Below are 19,685 nucleotides of genomic sequence, written 5' to 3'. Positions count from 1 at the left end.
CCTACAGGCCATGTTATTACTTCACATAGTTCTGCTTTTGTTAGCTAGTTTTTGTTTTTATTACTTTAAGGCACAGACAGGTTAAACCTACCAGATCCTCTATTTTTCAGTTGTAAAGAACCCTTTGCTCTAGATAAGTAGGGATCTCCATATTTGTAGTTATAGAAATCTCTTAAATGGTCTTAGTAGTAGATGACAAGAAAGCATTTAGGCTTTAAGGCTTTAATATAGCTATTAAGGCCTAGTTGCCAGTAGACTTTCATTTGACTGTGACTAAGATATTTTTTCTATAATCTTTTTATTAAGTTTCAACCCAGAGCCTTAGGCTTTTTTTTTTATTGCGAAAAGAAGAAAAAAAAAACATAAACAAAAAACAAGTTTCCACCTCCTCCCAGCCTCCCATTTCCCTTCCCCTCCTCCCATCCTTCTCCCCCTCCTCCCACCCTTCTCCCCCTCCTCCTACCCTTCTCCCCCTCCCCCCACTCCTCTCCCCCTCCCTCTCCAGTCCACAGAGCAGTCCGGGTTCCCTGCCCTGTGTTAAGTCCTAGGTCCTCACCTCTCCGTCCATATCTAGGAAGGTGAACATCCAAACTGGCTAGGCTCCCACAAAGCCAGCACATTAAGTAGGATCAAAACCCCCTGCCATTGTCCTTGGTGTCTCATCAGCCCTCATTGTTCCCATGTTCAGAGAGTCCGGTTTTATCCCATGCTTTTTCGGTCACAGTCCAGCTGGCCTTGGTGAGCTCCCCGTAGATCAGCTCCACTGTCTCAGTGGGTGGATGCACGCCTCATGGTCCCGAATTCTTTGCTCATGTTCTCCCTCCTTCTGCTCCTCCTTGAGACCTTGGGAGCTCAGTCCAGTGCTCCTGTGTGGGTCTCTGTCTCTATCTCTATCCATCACCAGATGAAGATTCTATGATGATATGCAAGATATTCTTCAGTATTGCTCTAGGATAGGGTCATTTCAGGTTCCCAATCCTCAGCTGCCCAAGGAACTAACTGGGAACCTCATCTTGGGCACTAGGGAGCCCCTCTAGGGTCAAGTTTCTTGCCCACCCTAAAGTGGCTCCCTTAACTAAGAATTGTGGGTCCGTGCTCCCCTATCCACCTTTCCTTTATCCCAATTCTCCTGTTTCCCCAGGTCCCCCCTCCTTCCCTTCTACCTTTTCTCTCCCCATCTCCCCTTACCCCCATCCCACCCCGCCCCCAAGATCCCATTTTCTCCCCGGAAATTTGGTCTACTTCCCTTAGCCAAGAGGATAACTATATGTTTTTCCTTGGGATCACCTTCTTACTTAGCTTCTTTAGGTTCACCTATTGTAGACTCCGTGGTCCTTATTTATGGCTAGAAACCAATTATGAGTGAGTACATCCCATATTCATCTTTTTGGGTCTGGGACACCTCACTCAGGAGATAGTGTTTTCTATTTCCATCCATTTGCATGCAAAATTCGAGAAGTCATTGTTTTTTACCTCAGCGTAGTACTCTAGCGTGTATATATTCCATACTTTCTTCATCCATTCTTCCATTGAAGGGCATCTAGGTTGTTTCCAGGTTCTGGCTATTACAAATAATACTGCTATGAACATAGTTGAACAAATGCTATTGTCATTTGATAGAGCATCTCTTGGGTATATTCCCAAGAGTGGTATTGCTGGGTCCAGGGGTAAGTTGATCCCGAATTTCCTGAGAAACCGAAACACTGACTTCCACAGTGGTTGCACAAGATTGCATTCCCACCAGCAATGGATGAGGGTACCCGTTCCTCCAACGCCTCTCCAGCAAAGGTTATCCTTGGTGTTTTTGACTTCAGCCATTCTGACAGGTGTAAGATGATATCTCAAAGTTGTTTTGATTTGCATTTCCCTGATTGCTAAGGAAGTTGAGCATGACCTTGAGTGTCTTTTGGCCATTTGAACTTCCTCTGCTGAGAATTCTCTGTTCAGTTCAGTGCCCCATTTTTTAATTGGGTTAATTAGCATTTTAAAGTCTACTTTCTTGAGTTCTCTATATATTTTGGAGATCAGACCTTTGTCTGTTGCGGGGTTGGTGAAGATCTTCTCCCAGTCAGTAGGTTGCCTTTGTGTCTTAGTGACAGTGTCCTTTTCTTTACAGAAGCTTCTCAGTTTTAGTAGGTCCCATTTATTCAATGTTGCCCTTAATGTCTGTGCTTCTGCGGTTATACATAGGAAGCGATCTCCTGTGCCCATCTGTTGTAGGGTATTTCCCACTTTCTCTTCTATCAGGTTCATTGTGTTCGGGCTGATATTGAGGTCTTTAATCCATTTGGACTTGAGTTTTGTGCACGGTGAGAGATATGGGTCTATTTTCATTCTTCTACAGGTTGACATCCAATTGTGCCAGCACCATTTGTTGAAGATGCTTTCTTTCTTCCATTGTATACTTTTAGCTCCTTTATCGAAAATGAGGTGTTCATAGGTTTGTGGGATAAAATCCGGGTCTTCTATACGATTCCATTGGTCGACTTCTCTGTTTTTATGCCAGTACCACACTGTTTTCATTACTGTAGCTCTGTAATAGAGTTTGAAGTCAGGGATGGTAATGCCTCCAGAAGATCCTTTATTGTATAGGATTATTTTGGCTATCCTGGGTTTTTTGTTTTTCCATATAAAGTTGATTATTGTCTTCTCCAGATCTGTGAAGAATTTTGATGGGATCTTGATTGGGATTGCATTGAATCTATAAATTGCCTTTGGTAGAATTGCCATTTTTACTATGTTGATCCTCCCAATCCAAGAGCAAGGGAGGTCCATCCATTTTTTGGTATCCTCTTCAATTTCTTTCTTCAATGCCTTAAAGTTCTTGTCAAATAGATCTTTCACTTCCTTGGTTAGATTTACCCCAAGATATTTTATGCTGTTTGTGGCTATCGTGAATGGTGAAGCTTCTCTGATTTCCCTCTCTGCTTCCATATCCTTTGTGTATAAGAGGGCGACTGGTCTTTTGGAGTTTATCTTGTATCCTGCCACATTACTAAAGCTGTTTATCAGCTGTATAAGTTCTTTGGTGGAATTTGGGGGTCGCTTATGTACACTATCATATCATCTGCAAATAACGAAAGTTTCACTTCTTCCTTTCCAATTCGAATCCCCTTGATCCCATTATGTTGTCTTATTGCTATTGCTAGAACTTCAAGCACTATATTGAAGAGGTATGGCGAGAGTGGACAGCCTTGCCGTGTTTCTGAGTTAAGTGGGATGGCTTTGAGTTTCTCTCCGTTTAATTTGATGTTAGCTGTCGGCTTGCTGTATATAGCTTTTATTATATTTAGGTATGACCCTTGTATCCCTAATCTCTCCAATACTTTTATCATAAAGGGATGTTGAATTTTGTCAAATGCTTTTTCAGCATCTCATGAAATGATCATATGGTTTTTTTCTTTCAGTTTATTTATATGCTGGATTACATTGATAGATTTTCGTATGTTGAACCAGCCCTGCATCTCAGGAATGAAGCCTACTTGATCATAATGGATAATTTTTCGGATGTGTTCTTGGAATCAGTTTGCCAGTATTTTGTTGAGGATTTTTGCATCGATATTCATGAGTGAGATTGGCCTGTAGTTCTCTTTCCTGGTTGAGTCTTTGAGTGGTTTTGGTATCAGAGTAATTGTGGCTTCATAAAAGGAATTTGGTAATGACCCTTCTGTTTCTATATTGTGGAATACATTAAGGAGTATAGGTATTAGGTCTTCTTGGAAGTTCTGGTAGAATTCTGCATTGAAACCATCTGGTCCTGGGCTTTTTTTGGTAGGGAGGTTTTTGATAACAGCTTCTAATTCTTCGCGACTTACAGGTCTGTTTAGATTGTTCACCTGGTCCTGATTTAGTTTTGGTAAATGATATTTATCTAAAAAAGCGTCCATTTCTTTTACATTTTCCAGTTTTGTGGCATACAGGCTTTTGTAGTAAGATCTAATGACTCTCTGAATTTCCTCTGTGTCTGTGGTTATGTCCCCCTTTTCATTTCTGATCTTATTAATTTGCGTGTCCTCTCTCTGTCGTTTGATTAGTTTGGATAGGGGTTTATCAATCTTGTTGATTTTCTCCAGGAACCAGCTTTTTGTTTCATTGATTCTTTGGATTGTTTCCTGTGTTTCTATTTTGTTGATTTCAGCCCTCAATTTGATTATTTCCAGTCTTCTACTCCTCCTAGGTGAGTCTGCTTCTTTTTTTTCTAGAGTTTTCAAGTGGGCTGTTAAGTCTCCAATATGTGCTTTCTCTGTTTTCTTTAGGTGGGCACTTAGTGCTATGAACTTTCCTCTCAGGACTGCTTTCATAGTTTCCCATAAGTTCGAGTATGTTGTTTCTTTATTTTCATTGAATTCAAGGAAGACTTTAATTTCTTTCTTTATTTCTTCCTTAATCCAGGTATGGTTCAGTAGTTGACTGTTCAGTTTCCATGAGTTTGTAGGCTTTCTGGGGGTAGCATTGTTGTTGAATTCTAACTTTAACCCATGGTGATCTGATAAGACACAGGTGGTTACTAATATTTTTTTGTAACTGTGTAAGTTAGCTTTGTTACCAAGTATGTGGTCAATTTTCGAGAAGGTTCCATGAGCTGCAGAGAAGAAGGTATATTCTTTCCTCTTTGGGTGGAATAATCTATAGATGTCTGTTAAGTCCATTTGCTTCATTACCTCCATTAATTCTCTAATTTCTCTGTTAGGTTTCTGTCTGATTGACCTGTCCATTGGTGAGAGAGGAGTGTTGAAGTCTCCTACTATTAGTGTGTCCGGTTTGATGGCTGCCTTGAGTTTTAGTAATGTTTCTTTTACGTACGTGGGTGCTTTTATATTAGGGGCATAGATATTCAGGATTGAGACTTCTTCCTGATGAATTGTTCCTGTTATGAGTATAAAATGTCCCTCTCCATCTCTTCTGATTGATTTAAGTTTGAAGTCAACTTTGTTAGAAATTAGTATGGCCACACCTGCTTGTTTCTTAGGTCCATTTGCTTGATAAGCCTTTTCCCAGCCCTTTACTCTGAGTAGGTGCCTGTCTTTGTTGTTGAGGTGTGTTTCTTGTAGACAGCAGAATGTTGGATCCTGTTTTCTTATCCAATCTCTTAGCCTGTGCCTTTTTATAGGTGCGTTGAGCCCATTGATATTAAGTGATATTAATGACCAGTGGTTGTTAACTCCGGTCACTTTTTTAGTAGTAGGGTTTGTGTGTTTTCCTTCTTTGATTTGCGCTGGTGAAGAGTCTCTAGATGTCTGAGTTATTGTGGTCATTGTTGGACTCCTTGGTTAGTGATTTTCCTTCTATTATTTTCTGTAAGGCTGGATTTGTGGCTACGTATTGTTTAAATTTGTTTTTATCCTGGAAAATTTTGTTTTCTCCAGTTATAGTGAATGAAAGTTTGGCTGGATATAGTAGTCTGGGCTTGCATCCGTGGTCTCTTAGTTTTTGGAGAACACCTATCCAGGACCTTCTGGCTTTCATGGTTTCCATAGAGAAGTCAGGTGTAAGTCTGATAGGTTTACCTTTATAAGTAACTTGGCCTTTTTCCTTTGCGGCTCTTAATATTCTTTCTTTATTCTGTATATTTTGTGTTTTGATTATTATATGGCGAGGGGATGTTTTCTTTTGATCCAGCCTATTTGGTGTTCTGTATGCTTCTTGAACCTTCATAGGTACATCTGTCTTCAGGTTGGGAAAGTTTTCTTCTATAATTTTATTAAGTATATTTTCTGGACCGTTGAGCTGCACTTCTTCTCCTTTTTCTACTCCAATTATTCTTAGGTTTGGTCTTTTTATTGTGTCCCATATTTCCTGAATGTTTTGTAATGAGAGTTTGTTGGACTTGCTGTTTTCTTTGAACAGAGTGTTTATTTTCTCTATGTTATCCTCAGAATCTGAGATTCTTTCTTCTATCTCTTGTATTCTGCTGGTTATACTTGATTCTGTAGTCTCTATTCGTTTACCTAGATTTTCCATGTCCAGCCGGCCCTCTGTGTTCTCTTCTTTGCCTCCATTTCAGTTTTCAAGTCATGAACTGTTTCCTTTATCTGCTTGATTGTTTTTGCTTGGTTTCCTAGGGTATCATTCACTGATTTACTCAATTCCTCGAACTTTCTATTATACTTCTCATCCATTTCTATAAGGGCGTTTTTTATATGCTGTTTAAGGGTGTCAATCACTTTCATGAAGTCAGTTTTTTCTACTTCTTCTTGATTAAGGTGTTCATGTCCTCCTGTTGTGGGTTCACTGGCTTCTGGAGGTTTCGTGTTGTTTTTCAGATTGTTGGGAGAATTCCTGCATTGGCGTCTGCCCATCTCTTCCTCCCAATACTCCCCTTTGGATCTTCTTTTACAGGATCAGGTCTTCTTGCCCACTGATGTACCTTCTCAGTGATGTCACTCCCCAGAGATGTTTCTCCACAATGATGTTTCACTCGGTGCACAGAGCGCTGCTTGGTTAGCTCGCGAACAAAGGGCCCACCCCGCGCTCGCTGCGGGCAGGCTATGGGAACAAAGGAGCTACCGGCCACCCCTTTGTCCTCCCGGTTCGGATTCGGTCCCAGCACCCTAGCAGGCTGGGCAGGGAGGCGCTATGCCCCAAAGGAGGGAGGGAGGAAGGGAGACAGGGGGTGTGGGGATCTGGATGTAAGCTGAATGGGATAGGAAGAGAGAGGCGGTTTGGGCAGTATAGCCCCTGTAGGATGGCCAGGAGCCTTAGGCTTTTTAACATACTCCTGTACCAGAGAACTGTACCCCAAATCACCATATAGTAGTAATTAGTGTTCTCTTACGCAACCCAAACTGTTGTTTAAGGCAGGTTGTTGTTTAGTGAAGACCTGTAATATTACTTACTCAAGATGCTAAGGTAGGAGAATCACAGGTTCAAGATGTGCCTGAACTACGAAATGAGTTCAGACTGAGCCTGGAGAACTTATTTAGACCCTGTGTCCAAATAAAAAGTAGAAAGAGGCCTGGGGACATAGCTTGAGTGGTAGAGGGCTAGCCTAATATGCACGTAACCGTATTTTAAATCCTTCAGGCCACAAAATGGCACACAAAAAAAAAAATCATTTCTACTTAGATACATTGTTCTTGTTTTCCACTGTTTTATTATTATTTTAGAATGAGGTTGATATAAATATAATGAAGAGATGATGTATATGTATTAAAAAGTTAAAAGCACATTTTCTTTCCTTTTTTTTTCTTTTCTGTTTTTTCTTTTCTTTTTTTTAAAGACAGAGTTTCTCTATGTAGCCTTGGCCGTCCTGGAACTGTCTCTATAGACTAGGCTGCACTTTTTTTTTCTTTAAGGAAAAGAAAAGAATTAGAGAATAAGAAAAAAATCAAACTACCCCTTCTCCTAATAGTGTTCTAGGATTGAGAATAATTTCATCCCTTGGTCAAATTTCAGTTTCTTTAATAATCATATCATGTGTACTTAAACTTTTCATTTGTCTACCAAATGGTAGGTAGAAGGCATAGGTATTTAAGCAACCTGTGTGCTTTTTTGCATTTGCTTTTTCATGAGTGTGTACTCTGAAGTGAATGAGCAAGGTAAGACCTGAATTATAGTGAGGGTGTCTAATGATAGGATTTTTTTTTTAATATTACATGATCCGTAAAAGCAAGCCAACAACTGAGGTTAGTATTTGTTTACTAATATGTATTTAGTGCCTACTGGAGTGCAGGCATGATAATAGGGGCCAAAAGGGTTAATACCTTAGTTTGTGCTGCAGATAACTCATCATGGCTGTAGTCCATAAATAAGAGCATTTCTGTGTCATGGGAGTGTACGACTGTAAAATTAGATAGGGTAGTGCATATAGTTTGCTCTGAGATGTAACACAGTTTATTTGAGATATTGGAAAAACTTTAAAAAAAATTAAAACACCAGGTAATTCTTTTGTGTGGATATGGATATAGATGACTTGTTCTGTGTGGATTGGAAGAATTATAAGCAAGAGTTTCTACCCAAAAGATCTCATAGTATGCACTTCTTGAATTTGCTGGTCCTAACAGTGCCCAGCTGAATGTCATGGCATTTTAATTTTACCTATCTTTACATTATGGATTATGTTTCTCTTTAGGTTTCTATATATGCTGTACCAGAAAAGATTGATCAAGTTCACCATGCCTTGGACACAACCGTAAAGCTCCTTGAATTTTATCAAAATTACTTTGAAATTCAATACCCACTTAAGAAATTGGGTAAGCTATTAATAATAGTGTCTTTGATTTTTAGTGCAATTTGTAATGAAGATTTGCTTCACAAATGATTTTTTATAAAAAGTTTTTGCCAAAATTATTGGGTTTTTTTTGTTTTTTTGTTTGGTTTGTTTTTTGTTTTTGTTTTTGTTTTTCGAGACTGGGTTTCTCTGTAGCTCCAGAGCCTGTCCTGGAACTAGCTGTTGTAGACCAGGCTGGCCTCAAACTCACAAAGCTCACAAAGATCTGCCTGCCTCTGCCTCCCAAGTGCTGGGATTAAAGGCGTGCTCCACCACCACCAAGAAACATTGTTTGTGTTGTAAAAATTGTATTTATTAAGATTATGTACAATCTATAAGTTTTTTAAACTTGAACTTTAAGTTACTTATATAACTTATAAGTTTATGGGGTTGTAGGAATTTGCTTAGAGCGCCATCTGGAGTTTAACTAACTTTCAAGAAATTCCCAATTCAAATATTAAAAAGTAAATACTGGGAGCCTATGAAAGCAAGATTTCTGTTCAGTGTGATGCTGGTTCTGAAGAACATAGAAGGATTTGACCTGGGCTTTGTCTTCCTTACTCCAGTCTGATTCATTGTGAGGGAAATGGGCTATTTTTTTTTCCTTTGGAGACATTAGAATTGTTGATCACAAAAGGGTTTTTTCATTTCTTCCTCAGCTGACAACCAGGTACATAGCATGTAGATCTAGAAAAAGGAAGATTCTCGGTGTTAAGGATCATGGAAGATCTCATTGTCTTTACTGGGTAGAGAATCTTGACTTAGGGTGTTCCTTAGATGAGGAATTGATCTCTTCATTCTTGTTATGTCCAGATTTGGTGGCCATTCCTGACTTTGAAGCGGGAGCAATGGAAAATTGGGGCCTACTTACGTTCCGAGAAGAGACTCTTCTGTATGACAATGCCAGTTCTTCAGTAGCAGATAGAAAACTGGTTACAAAAATCATCGCTCATGAGCTGGCACACCAGGTATTACCAACCAGTGCTCTTACAGCAAAGCCCTAGAGTTTTAGTAAACACCTCCTATGCTTTTAGTGTTGCTATTACATAGAAAATGATGCTTTTTAAATACAAGCTTAATGGCCAAGGGAAAATAATATCTGTTAGAACTTCATATTTAAGTCATTTTCACGTCCATTATCTCATCTCACAAATGTCTAAGGTGAGTGGTAATTCCATTTTACATGTATAGAAAATGAGACTCAGGGGGGCTGGAGAGATGGCTCAGTGGTTAAGAGCATTCCCTGCTCCTCCAAAGGTCCTGAGTTCAATTCCCAGCAACCACATGGTGGCCCACAAACATCTGTAAAGAGGTCTGGCGCCCTCTTCTGGCCTTCAGGCATACACACAGAATATTGTATACATAATTAATAAATAAATAAATATAAAAAAAAAAGAAAATGAGACTCAGTCCTAAGAAATGATTTGTTTAAACTTATACAGCTATTAAATTTTACCATTAAGCCTTGAAGAATAAATGTATCTTCAGATTATCTTTTTTATTACCTCAGTGCTAGGGCCAAGCTCAGAACTTTGTATTTGTTAGACAGTACTTTACAGTTGAGCTAAATTCCCTAACCATTGAATATAATTTTTTCCTTATTAATATATATCTGCATCACATCTAGCAACCACGAGCTGCTCAATGTAACCTTGTAGGATAGAATTTCTTCCCTCAGTTACACCCTTTCCCTTATTAAGTCAAAACCTTCTTACTGTGTAGCTCAGATTTCTCTTGCCTCAGCTCTTGAGTACCAGATCATAGGTGTGGGCTCTCATACTCTGACCAAATTTCTTTTTCTATTTCCTGCTATAACTGGGTTCTCAATTAATGTGGGAGAAGGAGCTCTCCCCAGTATAGAGTGAAGGAATTCGTTGTATAAGATTAAAAAAGGAAAATACTTATCCATGTATATCCCCATTCCAAAAATATTATCTTTGTTGTGCCCTAGATATGAGATGCTTTTCAGTATAGGGTGTGATGGGAAGCTGTGGCGTGGCAGTACATGAAGGAAGACAGTTAACTCTGGAGGTGACTGTGTGACCCTTGTAAAAACTTGTTGGCAAGCTGATAAATGAAGCTTTATTTTTCTAATCTTGTTATTTCTGGGACTATTCATTACCACTTAGAATATTTCTCTTATTTTTTCTTTTGTTTAGGGCTTTATAACTCATCTTCCTGTTAAATATATTTTTAAGATAGTATCTTAGAAAAATTAATGATTGAACTCTCAAAAGAAATTTTATTTTGTTGTAGTAATAACCTTATTTTTTGCTACTGATTTGAAATAAAACCCAGACTACACTGAAAAATTTGTATACCCTATGACCACTTTTTATTGCAAGTATTTTAAAAAGAAGTTTGTTTATTTGTATATGTGTATATGTGCCTGTATGTGTCTGTATGTGCTGTGTCTGTGTGTGTCTGTGTATGTGCACCTGTATGTGTCTGTGTGTGTGTATGTTTGTGTGCCTGTATGTGTCTGTGTCTGTCTGTCTGTGAATGTATGAGTATGTGGGTACACATGTGAAGCAGAGAAGAGAGCATCAGGTATCCTCTTCACCTCTACCTGTTCTGAGGCAGGGTCTCTTCACAAACATAAAACTCACATTTAGTGAGATTGGGAGCTCACAGACCACAGTGATTAGCCTGTTTGTACCTCCCTAGAGCTGGGATTGCAGATATTTGTGTAGAATTGCATGATGACTTGTTACATGGTTGCTGAGATCCAAACTCAGGACCTCAGAATTGCAGGGCAAGTACTAACTGCTGAGCCATTTCTCCATACCCAAAAGAGACCTAGGAAGATCTGTTACCTTTTGCCTTCTTTTTACTACCATATGTAAGAAAGCATTTAAAGAATTCTCTGATTTCTTCTGTGTGTGTGTGTGTGTGTGTGTGTGTGTGTGTGTACACATGTGCCAGGTTTCTATAAGAATGTTACTCAAATCTTGTGTGAATTGTGTCTTGAACTCGGGTAATAGAAGAGAAGCATGAAATCCAGACCTTCTGACAATAGGAAAATCATTAGTTGTCATAGAAGATTGCACATATAATGGAAAATAATCTTACTAACTTGGTATTAAATCAGATAATTTAATTATCTAAGAAGTCTCACGTTAATGAAGCAACTTAAAATAGTCATTATCTATATAGTTTAATGCATACTGTATGTTAAAAGTTCATACACGTTTTAATAAATAAATATATTCATAGTCTTTCCTGCTTCTTTTCCCATTCAGCTAAGGTAAAATGTTGATGTTTTTATTTTACTTCTAAAATAAGTTTATATAACTTTTAAAATTCTTTATTTTTTATACAGTTTGTATAACTTTTACATCTTTAATTGCTCTGGATACAGTTTAAGGTATTTTTATTTGATTATCTGTAATTAGCTTGATAGTTAAGCCAGTTAAGAAATTCCTGTGAATATACATGTCATACTAGTTACCAGCTTGTCTTTCCTACAGTGGTTTGGTAATCTGGTTACAATGCAGTGGTGGAATGACCTGTGGCTAAATGAAGGCTTTGCAACTTTCATGGAGTATTTCTCTGTGGAAAAAATATTCAAAGAGCTCAACAGTGTAAGTTCTGTGTTTCATTATCCTATGAGGAGGGATTAAGGAGGTTATGAGTTATTTACCATGTATTTTCTATGCATTTGAGGTAAGAAAATATTTTTAGAAAGCTATAGCCACATCTATAATTCTGGAGATTTTACAATTAGAATCACACTCTTGCTTATTGATGTAGTTCATTGAACGTTGAAATAGTTATGTGTGATCATATTTTTTTTTACTTCAGGATGAATATTTTAACTGCTACCTTTTATTTTTGAAGTATTTTTTTCTGTTTGAAGGAATTTGGATAAAGTTGGAAAATTTGTTTTGTTAAAAAAACTTAAAGTATTTCTATAAAGAGAAATGAAATGAAGACTGACTTCAATATTGCTTTTCATATAGTCACTGAGTGCATTCTCCCAGCAGTTCTTAAACAGCATAGAAGTTGCTAAAATAATAAATGAATGAATAAATAAATAAATTGTCCTTGCTGTGTACAAACCACGTCATCCTGTTTCAAAGACTTGAATAACATCCTCTTCTAGAGAGCTATTATGCTGTGCGTTGTGTCATTAGAGTTTGGAGACATTTCCTATACTCACAGATGTTCAGACATAGTAGGCCATAATTTGACAGATATTGCTGAAATAATTCAAGCATTATTGGGCAGCTGAGGAAAAGCATGAACATGGGTCCCTCAAACTATAGGAAAACCTCCCACATAGAAATGTTTTCAACCCTAAAATTCTGTGACTTGCTGTTAGACTCCCCACAGACATTATTCAGGTTCTTGAAGTAATACTCTTGAGAATTCCCAGTTTGACATTTCTGTATACAGGGCTTGTTTAAAACTTAAGTAATTTTCAGTTGGAATACTAAGTAGTATTAAGTGTGCTACTTAAGTACGCAATGAAATACACAGTCTCACCACTTGGGGGTGCCCAGAATGCTTAAAATTCTAATATGCGTTCTAGGGACACTTTTGGCTGAGCTATGCTTTCAGACTGAGTTGTGCTTTATATAAAATTCTGTATTATTTTAACAGAAACTCAAGGTAAGGACCAAGTTTCTGTCCTGAGTTTCAACTTTTATTTTAAAAGTGTGCTTTAGTCTTTGTTGAATGAATCTTTATCTTGGATATTCAGATTTGGAAACTCACTTTCATTAGTTGTAGATTCTTAATTTTACAGCTGTGCTCTTCATTTGGAAATGCTAATTCTTATGTCCCTCAATTTTAAGTACAGTTTTAAATTTAAGGAATATTTATATACTATATTTTCAGTAGTTTATATACTAAAATTTAGTAAACCCAGAATGTTTTATCCTGTAGCAATTTTCATAATCTGTATAAATGTATAATTGCCTTTATACTGATAATGACTTTCTACCACCCAATTTTTTTACTAGTATGAAGACTTCCTAGATGCTCGATTGAAAACCATGAGGAAAGATTCCTTGAATTCATCCCATCCAATATCATCATCTGTTCAGTCTTCAGAACAAATAGAAGAGATGTTTGATTCTCTTTCCTATTTTAAGGTATTACTGTGCACAAAGAAAAGTACTTTTTTTTTTTTTTTTGAGACAGGGTTTCTCTGTCCTGGAACTCACTCTGTAGACCAGGCTAGCCATGAACTCAGATCTGGCTGACTCTGCCTACCAAGTGCTGGGATTAAAGAAAGGCTTGCACCACCACCACCTAGCTAAGAAGTATACTTTTAGTAGACTTTAAATTCATTTTGTAAGTCAGCAGACAGCTTAATTCGTATTAAAAATTGAATAAATATTGTTTTGGGGGTATCCTATTATACTGTTTAAATTTTAAGCATGTCAATCTGTTTAAACTTTTGTCTTAACTTTTGTGAGTGTTTCTCTGTCTCCCTCTTAGTCACTGTGACTAGTATTCATGCAATGAAGCAGATTCTATAATTCATCTTTCAAAGTTAGTTGTATCTATTGTCTGTAAGTAGAATGTGTTCTGAGAAAAGAAGGACCTGCGCAAAGCCCTTTATTTTCTTACTCTAAATATTTTCCAGAATCAAGATCACTAAAATAATTATTCAAAAAGGTTATTTTAATAATTGACGGTTATGATTGCCCTTCAGGGTGTGAAGTATAAGCACCAGGTCTGTGGATGGAAAGTAGAAGCTCTGTTGGGATCTGAGCAGGTTGGAGAACAGAGGAAGTATGGTACCAGTGTTACTAGAATTTATAATGTCAGAGGATAATGTTAAAACCAATTAGCCTTTTTTTTTTCTCGATTAGCCCTTTGTGTTTGATTGCCAGATTACTTAGCTAGTAAATCCCTGTGCTAGATAGAGAAGAAAACACATTGAACATTTGAGGATAGAACCCGTATTATAAAAAGCTCAAAATTGGGTGGTAAATACATGTGGAAGAGTAAGATAAGGTGTATGTGCTGAACTAGCACAGAGAATTTATACACGCTGAAGAGATCCTCTGAAGAAGAGATTTGAAATGTTTCTAAGAATACAAGTAACAGGGTGGTGCATGAATGGAATAGTGTGCTCCACAGAGAAGAATCAGGAGTGCTGATGGCTGGAGCAGTGACGTTTTTTGCAGAGATGGGGTCAGAGTGAGTTGGGAAGGTAAGAAAGGAAGCATGACCCTCAGCTGCAGCAGGCCTGAACGCCATAAGAAATCTAGGCATTTTTTAATATAAGGATGACTTATTTAATCTTGATATTTAGAAAACTTAAATTGGATTCAATTTATAAAGTGGATTACAGTAGGGAGGAAACAAAAATGAGACGTGACGCTGAATGTCAGACATGCAGTGGTGAACATTCAAAATGAGTGGTCATAACAATGGGAAGAAAATAGATCTAAAAGTAAGATGAGTTTTTGAACTTGAATAACTTGGTGGGTGACAGGGTAAGGCAGAAATATTTTCCAGATTCAAGCCTTCATCAGGAAGGAAAGAAATTATAGTACTTTTAACAAAAAATCAGCAGTTTAATTTGGTCTAAAAATATATACACTACTTTCCCTTTATCTGAAGTTTTATTTTCTGTGGCTTCAGTTACTTATTACTAACCATCCTATGAAGAATATTAAAAGGAAAAGTCCAGTAATAAGCAATTCATAAATTTTGAATGGCATGTCATTCTGAGTTATGGAAAAGTTCATGCTGTCCTGCCTTGCTATAAGTCAACCATTTCTCCAGTGCATCAGTGCTGTGTATGCCTCCTACCTGTTCATCACTAAGTACCATCTCAGTTATCAGATCAACTGATTCAATGAGGGCCAATGGCCAGTATCTCTTACTTTATTTATTAGTGATCCTTAATGCAGAAGTAGGTAGTTGAATATGAGTCTGAAATTCAGAAGTAAATCAGGAGGCTAAAGGCCCTAGAGTTGGGAGCAATGAAAAAGCAAATGGCAGGGAACACCAAACTTTAGTCATTAGGAAGATAAGATTAGTAAAAAAAAAAAAAAAAAAAAAAAAAAGACCATGGATTGGAGATAAAGTTAGGAACACTGTCCCAAGGCTGGTTCTCTAAAAGACTTTCAAGCAGAAGTGGGAAATCAATCATATTAACTTCTATCAGTGCATTGTAATAAGGCAAGTAAGAGAAGTGAGATTGATCTGGCACCAGAAATTCACCAGTGACCTTGGTTATGATATTGCTAGTAGAGTAGTAGTTCATCTGTGGTATAAAAGAACATGGGAAGAGAGCAAATGTTGATGACAGTAGAATTTTACTACAAATGAGAAGCAAGAACTAGTGTGATAACTACAGGAGGCATGAAATTAAGGAATGGTGAGAGTCATTGGTGTGTGTGTGTGTGTGTGTGTGTGTGTGTAAGAGAATTTTTAACATTTGTGTTTTGTTGATAGGAATATTATAGAGAATAAAGTTCATCATGTAGAAAAAAAGGGACTATTAAGAATAAGAATGCTTAAATTTATAGAATAAATATAGAGTGAAAAGAGAGTGGAATAGCTATTAAATTTATCTATACTTATAATCTTGATAACTTGATAGTGCTACATTTTTATAACAAGTGAAATTTATTCAAACACTGCTTAATGTCTGCTGCTAGGCATTGTAGTAGGCACTATTTTCTGTAGTTGTATCTTTGAATTGTTCACCCAACTAGCCTTCAGTATAGAAGAGATAAACATAAACCAGATAAAGAAAATAATATCAATTGCAAATAGGGCAATGTGACTTCTCTCTCAATTTAGAAAAGACACCAAACAGGTAGTTGCTTCCTGGTTAGAAAAGTAATGTGTGTGAGGGGTATAGTAATGCCCGAACACTTGCAAACCCAGCTATGGAATCTTAGTATTTGCTTGTTCCTCTATATATTCATTAGTATAGACGTCCTTCAGAAGAACAAAGATCCTGATTATTTCTGCAACATGGGAGGCTAAAATTAGAATGTAATTGCTACTACCATCAGAGAGATTTTGAAAGCTCTGCTAACTAATTGTGACTTCCTTGGTGTATGTACATGGATACAGCTATCACTTTAAGAATTGGAGGTGGGAAATGAGATGCCATAGAAAATTTGTCATATGCTTCTACTAAAAATACACAAATCTTTATCATTTTAATAATGACATGAAAACAACGTACACTGATAGATCACAAAGAATGGCTGATGATAGATGTAGTGTGCATAGGAATCTAACTCCCTTTGTTAATGTTGAACATGGTTTACATCTATATATACAAAACTAATAATGTACTATAATATGTTGCATATATGAAATCATGTGTTTTAGAAATAATATATTTTCAATTTAGATTCTTGATCCTATGGCCTGCAATAGTCCTTCATTTTCTACCCTTTTTTTTTAATTTGTGGACAGGGAGCTTCTCTCTTGTTGATGTTGAAGACTTACCTTAGTGAAGATGTGTTTCAGCATGCTATCATTCTTTACCTGCACAATCACAGTTATGCATCCATTCAAAGCGATGATCTCTGGGACAGTTTTAATGAGGTAAGTGGCCTGGATAGTTCAGTCCTGTCTGTGAACTATGAGAGGTCCTCTGTTTATATTTCTATCACACATATAAATGGTACCAATTATCACACATACACATGGTACCAATGATAGTTATTTAAGAGAGAGAAGATAGAGCTTAGCATATAAATATTTGTTTTTAAAGTCAAGAAATGAAAATACTGCTTATTGTTACAAAAAATAAAAGATCTGGCCATGGGTAGCTATAATCATTCTGTACCTTAATCTCCATTCCTTTTGTTGGGTAAGGAAAAATTTTCTTCTCAGTATTAATGAATATTGCATATTTTTGATACTTGATATTTGCAAAAATTTATTTTTCTATATGTTTTCTAGTTTTTCTACTTCAGTTAATGATACTGTATGCAACCTTATGCATCTCTTGATTTGGAGGCTCAGATCCCTCTCAGGAGATGATATATCACAAGATGACATCACATCAATGAGTCCCATGAGTTACATACTTCCCTTGAGTTGTTTCTCTCTTTGGAATTTGTTACACTTCTGTTTTCTAACAAGCAGTGTAATTAGGTAGAATTATTCTTCAGAGCAGTGCATGAACCCAGCATGTCTATGGTACATATGTTGACTGCACAATTCTCATAGGCTCGAGTTTGTTATTCTGATCTAAATTGGTGGTTCTTTGTGCTCTTCAAGATCACATATATATCTGAAAATCTGATAAAGTGCTTGTCATTTGCCTTAGAAAAACCACATACATGCAAGACATCACACATAGTTTCAGAGTCTTATGGATGCTGAGTCAAGAACTCCTTTGCTTTGAATGTGCCTCATTTATTCTTTCGTGCCCACTCTGAATTGTTGGTATTTTCTAGTGTTAAGTTTTTGCCCAGAAGATAGGACTTCCCTACTGAGTCCTGTTTGAGATAAGGAATTAATTCTTATTCCCTAACACCTGTTTCTGTATTTTTTTTTCTCCAATCATATGTTGGCATTTCAGTGAGGAGCTATCACTTACTTAGTTCCCATTCATACACATTTTGACATTTGGAACATATGCCTGCCTTTATCACTCACTGCATATAGTGATGTTGGCCCATCCCAACCTAGTTACTATTTTTTTTTTTATCATTCATATCAGACTGTATACTAGTCTCTTCTTTAAAGTTCTCAAAGTGCCTTGCTTTTTTTCCCAGCCTCTGGTCCTGAAATAAATAGGTCGAAGCCATGAGAAAGATAATATTAATACCTTAATGAAAATGGAAAACATTGTTCTGTACTTTTGTGCTTAAGCAGCATATGGTGCTTTAGGTCGAGCCTTCCTTGGTGATGTAATAGTGTAAGTTTTATGATGTTGTAGTGGCTTGAATTTACATCTATATGTAATCCAGAAGAGTGAGGTAAATCATAAAATTTAGCCTTCTTGCTTTAAAGAGACCACATTTTTTGTATGTGTGAATCTCTTTTTGATCATTGGGGGTTCGTGAGCTTTACAGGGTCTAATAATATGAGACATCAGATTTTAGGTTTTGCAGAAAAGTTAATTTATTTGGGGAAAATAAGATCTATCATCATCACAAAGAATTTACTGTTGTTCTCTAAGAGACTCGGTTAAGGGACTAGAGTTTTCTGCAGCTGGCCCTCATAACCTTGTAGCTCTGCCCCAAGACTGGTTCTTTAACAGATTGACACTGAAGAAGCAGAGCAGGAGGCTTGCTGCTTCTCGGGCCTGAGTGGCAGTGCTTCCATCCTGTACTACTTCTCACCAGTTGTGTCTTTGAAATAGTAGTCCTGTGGTTTGAAAGTGCACTTTCATCTTTTAGAGATTCTAATGTTAAATTCTACAGGTTGGTGTCACACCTGCTACTTTTCAGCATGGTCCCGCTCATGCCTTACGAAACACTCACTTAGATTCCAAGCTACTTTGGTTTTTTTTTTTTAATTTATTTATTAAAGATTTCTGTCTCTTCCCCGCCACCGCCTCCCATTTCCCTCCCCCTCCCCCAGTCAAGTCCCCCTCCCTCATCAGCCCAAAGAGCAATCAGGGTTCCCTGCCCTGTGGGAAGTCCAAGGATCACCCACCTCCATCCAGGTCTAGTAAGGTGAGCATCCAAACTGCCTAGGCTCCCACAAAGCCAGTACGTGCAGTAGGATCAAAAACCCATTGCCATTGTTCTTGAGTTCTCAGTAGTTCTCATTGTCTGCTATGTTCAGCAAGTCCGGTTTTATCCCATGCTTTAACAGACCCAGGCCAGCTGGCCTTGGTGAGTTCCCGATAGAACATCCCCATTGTCTCAGTGTGTGGGTGCACCCCTCACGGTCCTGAGTTCCTTGCTCATGCTCTCTCTCCTTCTGCTCCTGATTTGGACCTTGAGATTTCTGTCCGGTGCTCCAATGTGGGTGTCTGTCTCTGTCTCCTTTCATCGCCTGATGAAGGTTAATATTCAAGAGGATGCCTAGATGTTTTTCTTTGGGTTCACCTTCTTATTTAGCTTCTCTAGGATCACTAATTATAGGCTCAATGTCCTTTATTTATGGCTAGAAACCAAATGTGAGTGAGGACATCCCATGCTCCTCTTTTTGGGTCTGGTTTACCTCACTCAGGATAGTGTTTTTATTTCCGTCTTTTTTTTTTTTTTTAAATGTACACTCAACTAAGCATTGATTCTTTGTGGTCTTCATGAAGTACATTAGGGAAAGAGGAAAAAGAACTGGGAAATTGAACCAAAACTTTTAAACAATTTTATCATTAAGCAAAATTAATTCTTCTTAATTTAATAGGTTACAAACAAAACACTAGATGTAAAGAAAATGATGAAAACCTGGACCCTACAGAAAGGATTCCCAATAGTGACTGTCCAGAGGAAGGGGACTGAACTCCTTCTACAACAAGAAAGATTTTTTCTAAACATGCAACCAGAAATTCAGGCTTCAGATGCCAGGTATTGTCCTTCTT

General features: G+C 37.5%; 1 protein-coding gene across 2 annotated transcripts in view; it reads left to right on the top strand.

Annotated features, from left to right (window-relative positions):
- Positions 1-19,685, top strand: part of LOC121466643 (leucyl and cystinyl aminopeptidase) — a 96,563-nt gene that overhangs the window by 56,256 nt on the left and 20,622 nt on the right. For both annotated transcript variants that reach the window (XM_041680430.1, XM_041680429.1), the window contains exons 5-10: positions 8,072-8,192; positions 9,023-9,177; positions 11,680-11,793; positions 13,177-13,308; positions 16,613-16,744; positions 19,511-19,671. In XM_041680430.1, coding sequence (XP_041536364.1) covers positions 8,072-8,192; positions 9,023-9,177; positions 11,680-11,793; positions 13,177-13,308; positions 16,613-16,744; positions 19,511-19,671 — 815 coding nt within the window. The remainder of the gene's footprint in view (positions 1-8,071; positions 8,193-9,022; positions 9,178-11,679; positions 11,794-13,176; positions 13,309-16,612; positions 16,745-19,510; positions 19,672-19,685) is intronic.

Source organism: Microtus oregoni, unplaced genomic scaffold (genome assembly GCF_018167655.1).
Source record: "Microtus oregoni isolate MIOR12 unplaced genomic scaffold, Mior012 000033F_ref0000390, whole genome shotgun sequence".
Taxonomy (NCBI): domain Eukaryota; kingdom Metazoa; phylum Chordata; class Mammalia; order Rodentia; family Cricetidae; genus Microtus; species Microtus oregoni.
This window is presented reverse-complemented; position numbering and strand designations above follow the sequence as displayed.